Source organism: Pseudophryne corroboree, chromosome 5 (genome assembly GCF_028390025.1).
Source record: "Pseudophryne corroboree isolate aPseCor3 chromosome 5, aPseCor3.hap2, whole genome shotgun sequence".
NCBI lineage: Eukaryota > Metazoa > Chordata > Amphibia > Anura > Myobatrachidae > Pseudophryne > Pseudophryne corroboree.
In genome coordinates, this window is record NC_086448.1 from 240,685,227 (window position 1) to 240,704,521 (window position 19,295).

The 19,295-nt window shown below is 40.6% G+C and overlaps 1 protein-coding gene across 4 annotated transcripts in view; it reads right to left on the reverse strand.

The window, feature by feature from the left end:
* Positions 1 to 4,444: 4,444 nt before the first annotated feature.
* Positions 4,445 to 19,295, reverse strand: part of ZNF385D (zinc finger protein 385D) — a 442,245-nt gene continuing 427,394 nt past the window's right edge. For all 4 annotated transcript variants that reach the window (XM_063922204.1, XM_063922205.1, XM_063922206.1 and 1 more), the window contains 2 exons: positions 13,195 to 13,296; positions 4,445 to 7,902 (listed from right to left, as the gene is read on the reverse strand). In XM_063922204.1, coding sequence (XP_063778274.1) covers positions 7,672 to 7,902; positions 13,195 to 13,296 — 333 coding nt within the window. In that variant the 3' untranslated portion in view covers positions 4,445 to 7,671. The remainder of the gene's footprint in view (positions 7,903 to 13,194; positions 13,297 to 19,295) is intronic.

A 19,295-nucleotide genomic window follows, 5' to 3' on the forward strand; every position in this document is an offset into this window, starting at 1 on the left:
TATTGGCAATTAAAATCATCACCTGGGAATTACTGTTACTTCTCAGATCTGCAGCAACCCAAGGCGAGGGTGGTCCATACCGGCGCTGGAATCCCGACTGCCGGCATACCAACATCTTTTCTCCCTGTATGCCAGCGGTCGGGATTCCGGCGCCGGTATGCTGGTCGCCGGGACCCCGACCACCGGCAAACCATACCACACCCGAAGGCACAGCACTGACACGACTTTGGTCAACCTATGTTACAGGCCCTAAATTTGCTTGGTCTATACAGTTATTTACAACCACTATCTGTGCTATTCCCCCAGTTCTCGTATTTGTTAAGTTAGACATCATAAAAATAAGAATCTACCTTTCTATGCATTACTGTATGTCAATTTAAGAAGACAGTGATTTTCTGCAGCAGACTTTCAATAAATAAACAGAGTATATCCATTTTATTGTATAGTGCATAGGGAACTTTTCTGACATCTCCTGCTTAAAACCCAAAAATCAGAAGGATCGTGAGGCCCCACTTTCAAGGTCTGTATTCATACTGAAAATCAAGATCAAGCTAGCTCTTTCTCTGTTAGAGCTACTGCCTTTGGCACCAACCCAGGGCCGAAACTAGGGGGGGGCTAGGGGGGCAGGCGACCTGGGCGCCGGATTGGAGGGGGCGCCGAGACCCCCTAACACCCGCCGCGGCACTTTTAGACTTTGAAACCCCCTTCTCCCAAGTGCCCAGCTCGGGGGGCGGGGTTTCGCGGAATGACGTGATTGCGTCGTGACGTCACGGCGCAAACGCGTCATTCCACGAAACCCCGCCGGAGGAGGGAGAAGGGGGAGCCGCGCAGACGAGGAGGGAGAGGCGGCTGAAGAGCGGCGAGAACCGCTTCAAATGTAAGTCAGCCCCTCTCCCTTCCTCTCTCTGGGCGGGATGTACTAAGATGTTACGCTGCGCTAATAACCCTCTTACCGCTCTGAAGCATGTTAAAATCCTCCTCAGCCTCCCGGCGCTGTCATTCTTTCCAAGCAGTTTCTGCATCACGTGATACCTTCGTATTGTTTCCTGACTCCATTGGCTGTACTGGTCCTCCGCAGGCACTGTATGCACTATCGAAACATGATGCAGAAACTGCTTAGAAAGAATGACAGCGTCGGGAGGCTGAGGATGATTTTAACATGCTTCGAAGCGGTAAGAGGGCTATTAGCGCAGGGTAACATCTTAGTACATCCCGCCCTCTCTCTCTCTCTCTCCCTCCACCACCTGCCGCAATGTGTAAAATGGGGACCTGTGCCTGCCGCAATGTGTAAAATGGGGACACTTTTTCCTGCCGCAATGTGTAAAATGGGGACACTTGCCAGCGTACTGTGTAAAATGGGGACCTGTGCCTGCCGCAATGTGTAAAATGGGGACACTTGCCAGCGTACTGTGTAAAATGGGGACCTGTGCCTGCCGCAATGTGTAAAATGGGGACACTTGCCAGCGTACTGTGTAAAATGGGGACCTGTGCCTGCCGCAATGTGTAAAATGGGGACACTTGCCAGCGTACTGTGTAAAATGGGGACCTGTGCCTGCCGCAATGTGTAAAATGGGGACACTTGCCAGCGTACTGTGTAAAATGGGGACCTGTGCCTGCCGCAATGTGTAAAATGAGGACACTTTTTCCTGCCGCAATGTGTAAAATGGTGACACTTTTTCCTGCCGCAATGTGTAAAATGGGGACACTTTTTCCTGCCGTAATGTGTAAAATGGGGACACTTGCCAGCGTACTGTGTAAAATGGGGACACGTGCCTGCCGCAATGTGTAAAATGGGGACACTTTTTCCTGCCGCAATGTGTAAAATGGGGACACTTGCCAGCGTACTGTGTAAAATGGGGACACGTGCCTGCCGCAATGTGTAAAATGGGGACACTTTTTCCTGCCGCAATGTGTAAAATGGGGACACCTGTCTGCCGCAATGTGTAAAATGGGGTCACCTGTCTGCCGCAATGTGTAAAATGGGGAATGGGGACACTTGCCTGTCGTACTGTGTAAAATGGGGACACTTTTTCCTGGATATGAAATTTATGTTAGAAAAGGCAATTTTTCAGGTAAAAAAGTTCTGAAAGAGATATATATATATATATATATATATAATATTTTTATTCATTTATTTTTTTTTTATTATTATTTTTTTTTATTTATTGTAAAAGAAATATATATATATTTTTTTTGCGGGGGGGGGGGGTGTCAAATGACTACCTTGCCCCGGGTGACAAAAATCCTAGTTTCGGCCCTGACCAACCTTTACCTACTTACATTGGAAACTGGGGCTTTGACCATTGTTACTTCTGTGGGGTAACTCTGGTTTGCTAAAATTGATGTCTTTCAGTGGGCATGAGTTGTGGCTGGTCTCACTGAGTCAGCTTTACGATTCTGGCATTCTCCAATCATTTGAGCAATTGCAGGAGGGCTTGGAGACTCCCTGTACTATGTTTAATAGATATTTGTAAATGAGACATGCTTAGTTTCCATTGGGTGCTCCAACACTGTAGGTGGTCCTATTAGTTCTGACACTGCTGGTGTTCCCTATTGGATACTCTTTACCTACCTGGGCTCATGCTGATTCATTTACTTGTGCTATTTTCGGCTTCTAGATAGCCTGTGCGAGGAAGACTTGCAGCGGTTGCAGCTCTGGTGGGAAAGGGATCTGCATGCTCTTTCTGAAGAAGATTGCAAGTCTCTACTAGCTATGCCATGCAGAACAACTATGTCAGTTGTACCTTTTGGTATCTGCTATGGGATTGCCCTGTATTTATAATTTTCTGGGACAGAGTGCGAGGATGTATTGCTAGGACTGGTGTCTTGGTTCCTCCAGATATGCCTTTTGCCTGTCTGTTTGGTTTACCACGCTCTGTGGTTGCTCTCTACAATGTTGCTCTATCTCTGTACTCTACTTAGATTATGTTGGCAAAAGTTTAGATCATTGTCAATGGTTTTGATGGGACATGAAAGGTTTGTCTGTTCAAGATGTAACTGTGCTCTTAAATATGACACGGTACAGTATGGCACCATTGGAATAGTTGAACCTTACCTCTTTATAGGGGAGGTAGCAGGAAACCCAACTGATTGTCTACCATCTGCTAATCAACCATCTGCTACATTTATGATATGTTTACTTTATGATACATAATTCCTGATATACTGTATAATTTACACTCCTGTTTTACACCTACTGCAGATTGTACTTTATGTTTTTCTCTTGGTCACTGGACATTGTTGTTTTGCTCTGCTTAACTGTTTGCATTACCACTGTATATGTGGATGTCAGTTGTTCTTATTTGTCTATTTCAATATATGATAATCTGAGTAAAAATTGTTGAATTAAAAAAATGTTTCTGTATACTTACAGTACATCGTTATACGCTGGACCTGTCCTTGATTGTTAGGCTAAATATAGAGTAATGCAACTGCAATTTACAAGTCCTATGTAATTCTTTCAAGCAACTGTTTTGTTTCTACAGCAAATACTAGACCAAATACAAATCTTTATCTGGAACTAGGACAATTGCACAAGTATGCCTTTGGAGTTGGTAATTTTGTTATCCTTACCATGAATTAGATGCATGTTTATTTTTTGCTTTGATTTTTTTGAAACAGGGAGTTTTGTAACTCCTCAATATTAAGCTGCAGCTGCCATTTTTCTGGAGGTTCTCCTTTATTTCAGTGTACAGTATCCCTTGCAGAACCGATCTGCCACTATGAAAAACTGTTTAAAAGATGCAGACACTGGTTTATACTTCAAAACAGGTGAAAGAAACGTAATCTCTGAGTGGCAGCCAATCAGTCATGAGGATGTCCTGTGGTTAAATACTGACAACGGCAGGAGGAGAGAGGGCCTATTTATTGGAGAGTAGGGCATTCCATGCATTTCTGCTCACTACATCATATCATATGACTAGTTGTCATGATATCCACATCTCACTGTGCAAATGCTAAATAATTTGCAATACATTAGAACTCAAAGGGAGCAAACAAAACAATCACTCTTTGTGAACCACAGCGATTATATGTTAAAGTAACACACCTCTTAGGGAATTGTTTCTTTAACAAACGCTCCTGTAATCATTCTTGAAGTTGCTATAGCAATTTTTCATTTATGCTCGAATCATTACATTTACCCAAATAATTTTCTCACTCTATATATTATAAATTAAAAAAAATGTCACCATCAAGCCAGTACCAGCTCCTATACACTAGGACAGGGCTAGCAATTTGAGGAAGTATTATGCAAGGATTTATGTTAATAACATTTCTAACACAATTTAAGTTTGAGTCTACTTTGTGAATACACATTTAATAATTTATTTCACTTTATGGTATGCATATTTCTTATTCTAACACAATAAATTATTTCTTCATCTGTAATTTCTTCATATGAAACAAATCATGTGTTTGTCTTTTCAGACTATTATATAAGTTTTGGAAAACCCAGGGACTTAAATTTTAAAAAAGCAAAAAAAAAAGTATATATATATATATATATATATATATATATATATTCTGAGATCAGTATTTTATCTTTAAAACATGGAATGTATTTTCATTTAAACATAACATTAATGACAATGGCATTGCATCAATTCCCTGTTAAACATACTGTGACAATGGGCCTAATTCAGAGATATTCGCATACCCGATGGTTTACGTATATCTCTGATGGATGTGCAGATCTCATTCTGCAAGATCGCTCGCAGTGCCCAGGACGCTGCAGCCTGATTGACAGGCTTCAGACATTTTGAGGCGGAGACAGGAAGTGTTACAGAAAACACGGGGGGTGAGGGGTTGGATGTTGGCTCCATTTTCGGGCATTTCTGCTCCACGAGAGGATTCTGTCCTCCCTGAGCTCACCTTAGGACACCTGAGTTACGGTGTATCCAGAGGGTTTCCCAGATGACCAATGTTCACATAGCTGCTCCGATGTGTCTTCAGACAAAGATGTAGTGACTTTGTGACTTGCATGCTGCTGTGAATTAGGCCCAATGTCCAGTTTAGCTCTCATTTCAGAGTGTAACAACGTTTTAGCTATAAAGCCCATAGTATACTCGTTAGAAGCCTTTACCAAGAAAAACTGAGCAGTAGGAGTAAATCTGTGCATTGATACAGAAAGCATTATCACATACATAGAAGGGGTTTAAGACTGTAGCCCACACATACGTGGCACATATAATACATTACATACTGTATTAAATTCACTATTAAAGAAACAATCCATAATACAGCAGTAAACATATTTTGGATGAGAATGTACATCATTTCTTTGCTTTTTAAAGTTTTATTTTTTCATGTATGTATTCAACAGAAAACATTTTATTTTTCTCACAATGATTTCCACATTAATATAAATCTAATTCTGAGATCTGCTAGTAATTGCAAGCTGTATATTCCTTCTGGCTTCTGCAACTTTTTCTAAATGGAATATGACAGCAACATAACATTACTGCTTTACAAGACATCCACAGTGTCAAATGAGTTCAGGTGCCCAGGACGGTGCACTTGGCATGAAGATTGGTAAGGATTCACAGTGTTTCTACTTATACAGAGAATTCCCAACTTAAGAATTAGTCATATATATATGGCAACCATAGGATTAGACTACAGACTGAATAATTGTGGAGCTCTTTTAGAGGTGGAAATACATACTGTACTCTTTTGGTGTGAGATACAAATTTTGATATTTTGCAAGCACCCCAAAAATGTGTATAAGGATTTTGTATTTGCATATAGTTGGGATGACCTGGAGAGGCGGAACAGGGATGGGTCAGCATAGGTCAAATACAGTGAAGCCGTATAAATGTTACTTTGACCCGGTGTAATGCATCTGCAGGTAAGATGCATTAGGCAATGTCTGTCTTGTGGGTGCTAATGGGCTAGTGTAATGATATATAATGATGATGATCAGCAGAACTATCTAGCCACTGATTGCGTATTGACCCCACTAGCTGACAGTGCTTAGCATCGTTGGTATATAATATCAAATCACAGCCATCTATTTGCATTGCTTAATGTATATTTTCATGTGTATCACTATAGGAAAGCAGATTAAAATTTGGGATCTGAGGTGATTGGAACTGCTATCTCTGCTGTTTACATGGAAGCAACAGTGATAGCACTAATATGGTAATGCAGCAGGTGGTGTCATGCCTCCTGCTTGCATTAGAGATCTGAGATGCATCCTAGGACACAGAATCGGATTATCTGCAACATCATCAGCCAACTGTGTGACCCAGGGGTGGCACAAGCCATTCTCATTCTGCAGATCCAACAAAGAAGTCAGGAAATCTTCCATCGGTAATCCTGGCCTAGTCACTCCCCCACAGCGGTGGCAACATGCCTTTGTTTTGAAAACAAAGGCCGCCAGTGCCTCTCGCTGCCCCCATATGGCAGCAGACTCTCAATCACTGACAGTCTGCTGCCGATCTGCATCCAATGTTGCAGACCTCTGCTGCACATGCACAGTACGGGTCTGGCGCATACGCAAACTACCAAACATCAGCACTTTGCAGCATGTGCTGTCCTACAACCACATCTGAATTAGGCCTTTGGTCTTTAAAGAAGGAACCAACAGAAGTTTGGTATTTAATTTGTGTTTGTATTGAATTACATTTAATATTGAAAGTGTGACATTCTCATTTAATAATAATAATCTGAATACCACTATGTGTGTGAGTGGTGCAGTGGGTGCATGTTACTTGCAGGGTGCTTGGAACTGCACCCTGCAGCCAGTATTGCTAGTGCTCAGCTGCCTGGAGCATCCAAGGGATGCGGTGGGCAGGCACCCTGCAGCCTGTGGAGCTGCTCCGAACGTCCTTAGGATGCTTTGGGCACAGCTTTACCGGAGCCTAGTTGTGATATCATGATGTCACAGGTTTAGGGAGCAGGGCTGGCAGAGGGTGCACTGCTGTCCTGTTACGGTGCTGTGTGTACAACTAAACCTATGCATGTAAATATCCATTTTCTTATGCATGTCTTTTCCTGTCTATGTTAACATAGCAAATCCATCCACTTCTAAATGAGCTCCATTATGCACTTTGGAACTTTATAATGCCCTTTACATACTGGATATAGGTACAGGATCTGTTAAATGGAATGCTTGGGTTTTGCCCAAAACTTGTAGGCCAATGCTTAAAATACTCTAATTAAATGTAAATATTTCTCCTGTCTTTCACCACACTGGAGACCGCCGGTCACCCGTACTACACCCCCCTTGGCATTGTGAATGCCCGTGTCCTCTTTACTAAACTATTAAGCAGTGCTCCCCGCCGCGGCTCGGTGATCATGTTTGTATTATGATATAGCAGCAAGTGTTTCCCTTTTTTCTGTCTAGTTGTCAGGACATTCTCAGTAATGAGTATACAGAGAAAGGATCTCATTCCTAGAGTTGTCTAATAAAACAAGAAAGACATGGATCAGGACGAGTGTTGTCTATAGGTCACAGCAATTATTTATACAACTTATACAACAGAACTTTACATTAAGGAATGCTTCCATTAAGAAAATACAACCTTTCTTGCTCAACTCCAGCATTTTCAACGATTAAAAATGTGTGGCTTACTTTTATTTCAAACTATAAATAAACACTGCATAGTTTTTTTGTATTTTATTTTGGAAAAAAAAAATTATTGCAGTACAATTATCCCTGCTTGAAGTTCAATAAGGAGAGAACAAAACAGGTGTGTGGATGGTCCGTATTGGCCCAGGAGCTGGACGCAGAAGTGCTGAAGGAAGTGCTGAAGTACGAAATAGTGTCGTTGCAGGCGTTCGGAGATTGAAAGGTGAGTGGACAGCAACTGCGGCAGCAGCTGCAGCTGCTGCCAGTGGGTTTGGTAATATCCTTGCAGATAATGGCTTTAGACGTTGTTTGGAAAAGGCTACTTGTATCTGTGAAAACAAAAGGGACATGAGTTTAGCAGTTTTCATATAATGAACATTACTAAATACTAGAAAATAAGATAATAATAATATTATTAGTATTATTATTATTATTATTATTATTATTATTAATAATAATAATAAAAACATTTTATCTTGGAAGAAAAATCATGTACATTTTGAATATATATGTTCATTTTTATATATTCCATAATTCTTTAGTATACTGAATGTAATCCTAACTGAATAATAATAGCCATACTGTAATAAAATGATTCTTATTAATATAGGCTAAAACAAAATATTTTTAATAATAATAATAATAATAATAATAATAATATATTTTTAATAATCAAGGATGGCTGTCGTATTTACTCTGCCACACCCCAACAGCTCCTATTGCCTGTTGTAGAGACAGGACAGGCAAGGAGAGGAAAAGCTGCCACAAGGTAAGTATAGCAGGATGTGAGTGGAGACAAACCAGGACTAGTTGTAAGGTGAGTCTAATACTCCTTTCACACCGCCAATGCCGGATCCCACCCAGGAATTGGAAACGGGTCCTTCCCGGGTGGGATCTGGCATTGGACGCTGCTGCTGGCTTCCCCAACCCGGCAATATGCCATAGCAGCGGGGGGCAGAGCCGGCAGCGGGGGCGGAGGTGGTGCTGGGAGATGAGATCATCTCCGCGCCGCCTCTCCCTGTTGTAGTAAATGGGTCCCGGGTCGCATCAACCCGGGAGACCATTTACGCTGCCATTGACCTGGTATTCAACCCGGGTATAACACTGCTTTATTCCTGGGTTGAATTGCCGGGTCAGGCGACCCGGGATTTCCGACATGGTGCTTTCACACCGCACACTGACCCATTGTCGGGTTATTTGTGTGATGTGAAAGGGGTATAATACTGCTAGTTGACAATAATACATTTTAACAGTGATAATAATCAGGACTGGATTAACAATGAGGCAGATGGAGCTACAGCTCCAGGCCTACACATATAAATAGGCCTTTCACAATGGCAGCATAATGATGACCAGATGGCTATCTGGGCACACAGTTGGCCATAAATCATGTGTACTAAAATAGTTATTCTATTTTTCTTTTTTATGTATTTAGGGAGACAGTGGGGCTGATGGTGTAAGGTGTGTACATGCCCACATGCCTTTGGCCACACCCATACAGCAATGGTCATACCTCCTCCCTTTATCAGTATAGGCACTTGAACATTTTCAGTAACAGGCCCATGTGGCCCTTAATCTGGCCCTGAAATATTAGTTTTATTTTATCTGTACATCAGTAGTGTAGTACTTATGTTTAATTTAGTCTGAATGCTCCATGAGCAGGGCCCTCCTCCCTCCTGTTCTCATTTTTGACTTCTCTTTCACACCAGCTACACTCTTAACCTCCTCCTTGGGCTCTCAGCCCATGGACTCCACTCCTTCGTTGTTTTTGTTTCTTCTGATGACATCACAATATTTACATTGCAACTCTTGCATCAGTGGATGTTGTGTTAAGAGTTGTAGTGCTATTTGTTACCCATCTAGTAGTGTATTGTACTGTTCTCTGTACTGTACTGTTTTATCCTGTACTCTCTTATTGTTTTGTCATCTTTACGATGCTGCAGACCACTTATGGTGCCCTATATATAAAGTTTAATAATAATGATGATATACTGTACAATCCTTTGGCACAGTAAATTAAAAACTGTAAGTTAAATAGAAATGTTGATGAATGGTGTAAAGTAGTCAAACATGTTAACATGGTACTCCAATTATACTTCAGTTTATTATAAGTAAGCACTTGCATAGATGCTGCAAAATGATACTGCAGTTTAATTGATAAAGCTAGCTCTTTACTCATAGCACAGAGGAAGAGTCCAGGTTTGATCACTTTCATCTGGTCTTCAAGATTAATGAACAATTTATAAGTTGAAAATGTGAGCAATATGTTGTATAAAAGTGGAATTAGAAAGAATAATGAAAGGGGTATTCACTGGACACAAAGCTCTAAGTGCGTTAAGAACTATTTTAAAATGTTAAATATGTAGGGATTGTTAGATTGACTATAAGAAATAGATTACAACATAGTATAAAATGTTATGTTATAATAAAAAATTTAAAAAAACGATTTTTTTATTTTTTTTACCAGACATGCTATATTTAGATAAGAGAAAATGCTTTTACTGAGAGCTTATCTCAATTTTACAGTGAAAACCCTAGAGGACAAAAATCCATTCTTATATGCAGCATGTTTTAATAGCTGTAGTTACTTTCATGGAATGATTGAGAACATTGAAAAGATGTTCTTTTAAGATAATTATTTCCATCGTAGGATTTGCTAATTTGAAGAAAAAAACAAGTCTAAAACAATTATAGAAACTCAAGTGTGGTTTACCAAAGGTTCTGATTGAAATTAGGTGGAAATATATGTAACTGATTAAATGGTAAGTACTTATACAAGACTGAATTTCATTTGTGACAAAAAAAAAAAGTTGTGCGTTGACCATTCAAAAAATAATCCAGGTTGTAGTATTGCTGTTATTGTTTTCCCCAAGGTGCTACTCAGTGATGTACATTAGAAATGTTTAATGTTGAGTTTCTAGTCATGATGGTTTTTTACCTGTATATTATAAGGATGCAAAATATATTGTAGATATTTGCTGTACACAAGATTCTAATGAAAAGGAAGCAGTATATGAACTCTGATTGTATATTAAAATTACAACATGTCATATGTAATTTTACCTCCCAGAAGTGGTAAACAAATGGTAAGGATCTAGGTATTTTGATACCACCATTGTTTTTCTATTGTGGATTAGCATGTGGACAAATCTTGTTAAAACACTTATTATTTGGCTCAATTATGAACCCAATCATAACGTCAGTGGTACAGTATTTTAACGGAAAGTATATTTAAATATTTTACTAAAGGAATATCACTTTTTTACACTACAGAAACAATGCCCTGGATAGGTGCCTATTTGAATGGTTTACTATACAGTAGTGTTGGCCTTGTGCTTATAGAAGCTGGTCAGGCTGGGATGAGCAGAAATCACCATTAAATCCAACTCCAAGGTCTCGTTTGAGAGGTGCAAATATATTATATATAGTACATTGATTTTATAATGCAGATATGTCAATGATTTATAATGTGGCATCCCTTGTAGCAAAAATGCTGTAGTGGTCTTCTACAGTATAATATATTCCAGAGACAAAGGTAGGGGAATATATTCCATGGTCAAAGGTAGGGGAACAAATTAAGCACAGATGGAAACCAACTTTTCTTTTTCTTTTTAATTTTTCTAACATAACAAAGCCATATCAACAGATCTAGTGCACACTGATAAATGTTTGGACTTTTCTCCAGCTCTGAACTATGATTGGTTGCTGGAGAACAGTGAAGACATGATTGTTCATAGATCATTTCATAGAACCACTGCTGTATCCTTCACCATGTAGCAGCCTCTCCATGACCATTACTCAGGGCCACATTTTGTCTAAAACTAGCCATGAAATAGTGGATCACAGGAACAAGCACAGGATTTTGACAGGACTGAACATAGACATACATACTCTCAAATACTTTATACAATATACACTCAGAGACAGCTTTATAAGGCAATGCTTTCTAGTACTTGGTATTTCCTCCATTATCCCCAGAACAGCCTGAATTCTCATTGGCATGGATTCAAAAAAGTGCTGGGAACATTCTGTAGAGATTCTGGTCCATGTTACCATTATATTGTCATACAGTTGCTACTAATTTGTGAACTACGGCAGTACAGATCGTTCAATGGTTAGCATTACTGCCTCACAGCACTGAAGTCAGGGGTTTGATTCCTACATGTCCCTAACTGTGTGGAGATTGTATATTCTCCCCGTGCTTGCATTGAGTTTCCTCCTATTGCTATTGCTTTTGCAAGTTTTTCTTCCTATTTTTTGGTTGCCTTTAGGCAAATGTGACAGCATGGTATGATAGCGTAAGGTGTATATTTAATATATATATATATATATATATATATATATATATAAAATCCTTGCCAATGATGTAAAATTAAAAAATTAAAAATACCAGTGAAAGTATAAAATGCAAATGTAATTACTGCAAAATAATAATTACATTAACAATACAGAACAAGGTTGCAAAAAAACCCACTTACAGTATGATGCAAATTATGCCTTATGATAATTATATAATGCATGGTGTGAAAAAAATAAGTAAAAATTTGATACATATGAAAATTATCACACTTCAATTCATTTCTATGGTTCCTGCAGTTTTCAGCATTATTACAAATGCTGAAAAATGAAGCAACACAATTTTACAATAAAAATATGATAACATATGTAATACATCTGACGAAACAAAAAGGTATTAAAAATAAGAAAAAGCCTTAGGTGGCCTTTTTATACAAAAACAGCTCTGATACATTGAGTATGCTCTAAAGTCACTTAGCTCTCACATTTCCTACTCATTCTGGTATTTGGTATGAACACTCTCATGACCTCATGAAAATTGTTTGCATGATGGTATGCTTTGAATTGCAGCTACATGATTGGGTGATATGATATTTGCACTATTAAGTAGAAGTACACGTGTACCTAAAAAGTAACTATTGAGTGTATATAGCAAACATTATGTATACACACTCCTTAGGAGTCAGTTACATTATTTGTGCAGTGCTGTAAATCATGTGATAACTTTTATATCCAGTCTTAGCCTGAAATTGGACAATGAGCAGACTCAGAGAAAGCTGTGTTTCAGAGATACTGTAACTACAAGAGAATTCTCTGTGACTAACAAAATGCCTCTCTAGGAACGCTCTTACTATAGCTAGTTGGAATGTGCGATATCTGTGAGCTGCTTGTTATTATTAAACGATGAAATACAAATGATTAGACTTAAAATAAAGACATGGCATATTTTCTGACACGTGGAATATTTCTATAATTGACGTACAATGTTTCTCACATTGGTATAGTTTATTTCAGTTTGCTAATCCCAAGCATTTTCAAACTACAACATATTATCTAGTACAGAGGTTCTCAAACACAGTCCTCAAGGCACCCCAACAGTCCAGGCTTTAGGTATATCCATGGCTCAGCACAGATTGTTAAATCAAATTGTCTGATGTGCTAATTAATTCACCTGTGGCCAAGCATGGATAAACTTAAAACCTGGACAATTGGGGTGCCTTAAGGACTACGTTTGAGAACTCTGAGAAATCTGATCTATAATCTGCTATAGGTTTTCAATAGATGATTTTTATTTTTATACACTATAAGTAGTAGTTGTTACTTACCCCAATAGGAGTGGTAGGCCTTTGGACTTTATTGTAAGGACTATATTTTGGTTTGGGTGGCTTCCCAGCAGCTCTGTCTTTGTGCCTGCGACTACTTATGTGCTGCAACAAATAGCAAAAGAAGATATGTAAACAGCTGGTATAAAAAGAAGTTAAATATTTTTGTAATAAAATAAAAGACTCAAAAATATCAGTATGTATCAATGAAAAAATATCTCTATCCACAGTACATTTATAATTCAAATGACTCATATAGTCACAAATTATTTCTAAACTGCAGAAATATTTCTACATTCATATATAAATTATTCTATTGAAGAATTACTATTATCTAGTCATTGCTATATTATGTTGATGAACTTTTTAGCCTCCACAATATTGATTTTGTATAATTGATTTTATAATATCCCGAAACCTTTCTCAAGCAGCACAATGGGAAATATAGTCAAATAAATAAAATAATAAAAGTCCACTTTTTATTTGATACCTTCCATACAAATATCTTTTTGGGTAGTGACTATAATCCATTAACTAAACACACTGTAGGCTAAATTAGCTACTCATACTGGGCCTGATTCTGAGTCAAATACAGGTCCGAATGTGGCTACATCTGTTGAGGTTTAGCAAACTAGGAATGCCCTGTAGCAAACAGACGCATCTTTGCACATCTCCCAGTGATTCTGAGACAGACAGATCTTAGATACTTCTGTCCATCTGTGAAACTGCCATTTCTGGTTGGCAGCTGAGCATAGCCGGGAAGAGAACTGTCTCGTGGAAGTGTTGTGAGAGTCACAGGTATAAAGCCAGAGTTATGCCATATTCTGAGTCATGCATATGCTGAAGGTACAACTTTTTCAGTGGTATCCGTTGCACCTAGCATGGAGTGGTAGTAAATGCTGTTACTGGTGATGACAGCTGTGTTGGCAAATGTAAAAAGAGGATTATGTGAGGCATATGCATTAAGACATGCATATAGTTGCATTAGTATTCCAATTTGCAGTGGCATTACTATGGTTGGTGTCACCTTGTCCAAAAACACAGTGCCCAAGAAAGGTGTGTGCCCAAAAAGGGTTTGTCCTCCTGGGGAAAGTGGTGTGACCATGTGGCATGCCCACATTTGCATTATTCAGGCTTGTACAGCACTCCTGGGAATACTGAACTGCCCCCAGAGACTTTCCTTGCTCCTGCTGTCACCCCCTCATATGATGTTCCCTGGTACAGTCTGCACCCCCCTAGTGATGCCACTGCATTTTAAAATTCAGAAAAACATGTGACTCATAATCAGGTCCACTGCGTGGTGATTTAAACAGAGAATTTGGTTGACAGTGACCAGCTTGTGCCACTAACAGTGTTTTCTCCCAGATTCTATCAATAATAATATGGAGGTCACTAGCAAACTGCAGTGCTTTGGTTTTTCATTACCTGGTTGACTACTCTCATCCTGAGCAACAGGAACTATTCAAATTGGTCACAGAATCAGTTTTGGTGATCAAATATAGTAATTTCATGAGAAATGAAAATAAAGTTAGACCCAAATATGTTCTAGGGTTATAATGCCCTTGGAGAAAGAGTCAATGGATGTCACTGGATATTTAAACATTGTTGCTCTAGTTAGAGGAATGTGGCAGTGTTAACCTTTGTGTCCTTTCCTTTTTTTGCCATCACAACAGAGACCTTGGCTCCATGTTTGTTAGTTTCTTTTAGCATCATTTACTATTATATTGGTTACAATATTTTATTTGGAGAAAAATGATTATTTTCCCAGCATGAAACATTGGGCCTAATTAAGACCTGATCGCTAGCAGGCAATTTCCACACTGCTGTGATCAGATAGTTGCCGCCTTCATGGTGAGTGTGTTTTAGTTTTGCAAGTGTGCGATCGCATGTGTATCAGAGCTGTACGAACAGATATTGAGAAGTCTCTGAGTAGCCCAGGACTTACTCAGCCGATGCAATCACATCAGCCTGTCCGGAGCCGGAATTGACGCCAGGAACGCTCCCTGCAAACTCTTGGACATGCCTGCGTTTTTCCAACCACTCCCTGAAAACGGTCAGTTGCAAGCCACAAACGCCTTCTTCCTGTCAATCTCCTTGCAAAAGACAGTGTGAATGGATTCTTCACACAAACCCATCACTGAGCGGCGATCCGCGATCTGCTTTGTCCCACGCAACGCGCCCGCTGTACGAAATCGCAGCCTAGCGATCAGGTCTGAATTAGGCCCATTGTGATAATTAGTTCCTGAGTATATACATCTCAGCATTTAGACACATAAAATCATATATAAACAAGCCCAACTCCTGATCCACCAAAACCTCATCCTAGTCCAACTAGCAACTCCCATGTTTGGCTGACATCCCAACACTTGGCCTACTTTAATTTGAACAGCTGTGAGTTATGCAAGCATAATCCGTAACAATTGTGTGGGGGAGTCATTGAGCATTTTCTGTGTGCATCCCTGTGGTGCATGCTTGTGCTTCTCCCCACACTCTCCACAGCTGCTGATCTGCCAACCAGTCTCTTATTTAAACCTCTGCTTCTGAAGAAGCATTGCCAGATGAATAACACAAAAGTGAAAAATGATCTTTTATGCTCTATCTTTGGATGAAGACAGTTCAATAGGAGAAAATAAATGAAGACAATTACAAATCACAACAGTAAAAAAGTAGCACAAATGTTCTTTTTTGATGTCCCAGGTTTGTGCAACTGCACCAGTATTATAAAGAAATACATGGATTTATGGACCAATATGGTAACATATATGTGAGTAAATGGGAGAAGTTAGATAGATCAGGAGTGTTCCTTTCTGAGTACGCATTAGACACAAGTGCGGATATATTTTTTAACCAACACACAAAAATGAGATTGAGGGCTGTGGAATGAGATTATTTAGAAGATAAAATAGTGGAGGGTGTTCCTTTATCTGAGCATTACATGCTTTGCAGATGGACACAGCCAGGGTCGGACTGGCCCACAGGGGTACAGGGGAAACCACTGGTGGGCCCCACTGCCTGAGGGCCCACTCCTTCCTCTAGGGATCAGGTTCCAGACTGTGCACTTGTATTATACATGGTAGATATGTTGCAGTACACTGCACAAGACTATTGTGCATTTCAAGCCTTTGTGGAGGCTGGTCACACCCGCTTTGTAGGCTGTCCACACCCCTAAGTATGGGCCCCTATCACTGCATTTCCCCGGTGGGCCATTCATACCACAGTCTGACACTGGACACAGCTTAGTAGAAGCAGCAGATTCTGTGTCTTATCCTATGCTTTCATAGGATGACACATTTTGGTCTTTTCTGTTGAATTGTTTTAATTTTAAGAAGTTCTTCAGTTAATATATATAATATAATAAAAGGACTCAAACACACACAATTGACATATGTAATAAATATAGCCCAGGTGTTCCCTAAATTTAACAATTAATGTATGCCATAGCTGATGAGCACTAAGCAGAAAGTTTGAAAGTCTGAAAGTCAAAATGAAAAAACATAATGGGGGAAATGTATCAAACCTACTGGAGAAGTGGACAGGTGGAGAGTGTCACTGACCTGGGTTGGAAGTGTTGAGAACTTGGGGGTTCTTCCGATGATCGGAAGGAGGAACCACAGCTGGGCCGGAGCAGGGATGGCCGGATGTAGGTTTTCCTCATGCAGAACTTAGCCGTTGTAACCGACGTGTAATGCTAAAGAATTAGTTGTGGCCAAGGCTTGGGGGCGATGCTGAAGTACACAGAAGAATGAAGAACTTGTGAGCGATGTTGAAGAAATGAATGAAGATTTGAGAATGATGTTGAAGCACACAGAAGAATGAAGAACTTGTGAGCGATGCTGAAGAGATGAATGAAGATTTGAGAATGATGTTGAAGCACACAGAAGAATGAAAAACTTGTGAGCGATGCTGAAGAGATGAATGAAGATTTGAGAACAATGTTGAAGCACACAGAAGAATGAAGAACTTGTGAGTGATGCTGAAGAAATAAATGAGGATTTGAGATTCAGTGTAACTCTGGAAGTTTGGGAGGCGTTCCACTTAGGGATACCCTGTAATACTGGAAGCACAGGAGGTGTCCCTCTGAGAGATACACGGTAACGCTGGTAACGCAGAAAATGTCCCACTGAGTGATACACTATAACGCTGATAGCACACGGAATGTCCCACTGAAAGATACACTGTAACGCTGGTAGCACAGGGAAGGTTCCACTGAGTGATACACTGTAACGCTGGTAGCACAGGAAAAGTTCCACTGAGTGATACACTGTAACGCTGGTAGCACAGGGAAGGTTCCACTGAGTGATACACTGTAACGCTGGTAGCACAGGGAAGGTTCCACTGAGTGATACACTGTAACGCTGGTAGCACAGGGAATGTCCCACTGAAAGATACTCTGTAACGCTGGTAGCACAGGGAATGTCCCACTGAAAGATACTCTGTAACGCTGGAACACAGGAGACGTTCAGCTTGAGAACATGCTGAACGCTGCTAGCACTGGTGATCATTGGAAAGACGATACTCAGGCGCCGGGGCTCTGTACGGCGTCTGCCTTTGAACTTCCCGCCCTCTCCCGATTGGCGGAAGGAGACGATGACGTCACCCGCTCACCACGCTCTCGTGGATGCCGGGCACAATGGCGGCGCCCACACCCAGGGAACCCGCCGGAGGCAGCGCCAGCAAGATGCGACAACACAGAGCCCACCAGGGATGATGACCGCCGGGAGACCCAGCGCACCCGGAGCGGTAAGCGCGGCAGCAGCAGCTCCACGAATGTGACAGTACCCCCTCCTCTAGGAGTGGCCCCTGGACACTTTCCTGGTTTCGTTGGATGATTAGAATGAAAGTTCCGGACTAGTCGGGGAGCAGTGACTTCAGAAGCTTTGACCCAGCTCCTCTCCTCAGGACCATAACTTTTCCATTCTACCGGATACTGTAAATTCTATCAATAATAGTTTTGATTTAAAATTCTGTTCCAGCTGCAGTCTCTACCGAGGTTGGGCTAGGAGACTCCGAATGAAACCGATTTAAAATGAGGGGATGAAGGAGATAAACATGGAAAGAATTTGGTACCCGAAAGTGGGAAGGCAATCACAATTTGCAGACAACAGGGTTCAGGACTTGCAAAATGGGGTAAGGACCGATGAACCTCGGAGCAAACTTCATAGCGGGTACTCTTAAACGAAGATTGCGGGTAGAGAGCCATACCCTGTCACCAACTTTGTATTGAGGAGATGCTCGCTGTTTTCTATCCACAAAGAATTTGTAGCGGCCAGAGATTTTCTTGAGATTAGCATGAACCCTACTCCAGATTTGACTGAAGTGCCGGAGAGTGGAGGCTGCAACGAGAACATCCTCCGAAGGAAAAATTGGTAATTCTGGGACTCGTGGATAGAATCCATAATTAATGAAGAATGGGGACTCACCAGTGGAAGAGTGGTACAGATGATTATGTGCAAACTCGGCCCAGGGTAACAGTTCCACCCAATCGTCCTGTGAAGGAGAGAGATAAACGCGGAGAAAAGTCTCTAAATCTTGATTGACACGTTCAGTTTGCCCATTGGTTTGTGGATGGTAAGCAGATGAGAACTTGAGTTTTATTTGTAAGGCTGAGCAGAGGGCCCTCCAAAATCTTGCAGTGAACTGTACCCCTCGATCAGAGACTATCTCCCAAGGTAACCCGTGCAGGCGGAAGTGTTCATGAATAAATAGTAAAGCCAACTTGGGAGCCGTTGGTAAACCGGTCAACGGAATAAAATGTGCCATTTTTGAAAAGCGGTCAATAATCACCCAGATGGTATTGTAACCCTTGGAGAGGGGTAATTCGTTAATAAAGTCCATAGAAATATGGGTCCAGGGTTTCTTACGAATGGACAGTGGACGAAGCAACCCCGCAGGAGGCAGACGAAGAGTTTTGTGCTGAGCACATTGAGGACATGAATTGACATAATCTTGTATATCCTTCTTCATGGTGTCCCACCAATATGACCTTCATAGAAATTCCAACATTTTTTGAACTCCAGGATGACCGGAAAACTTGTATATATGAGCCCACTGCAGTAACTTTGGTCGAAATTCAACTGGTAAAAACATTCTCCCAGGAGGAGGAC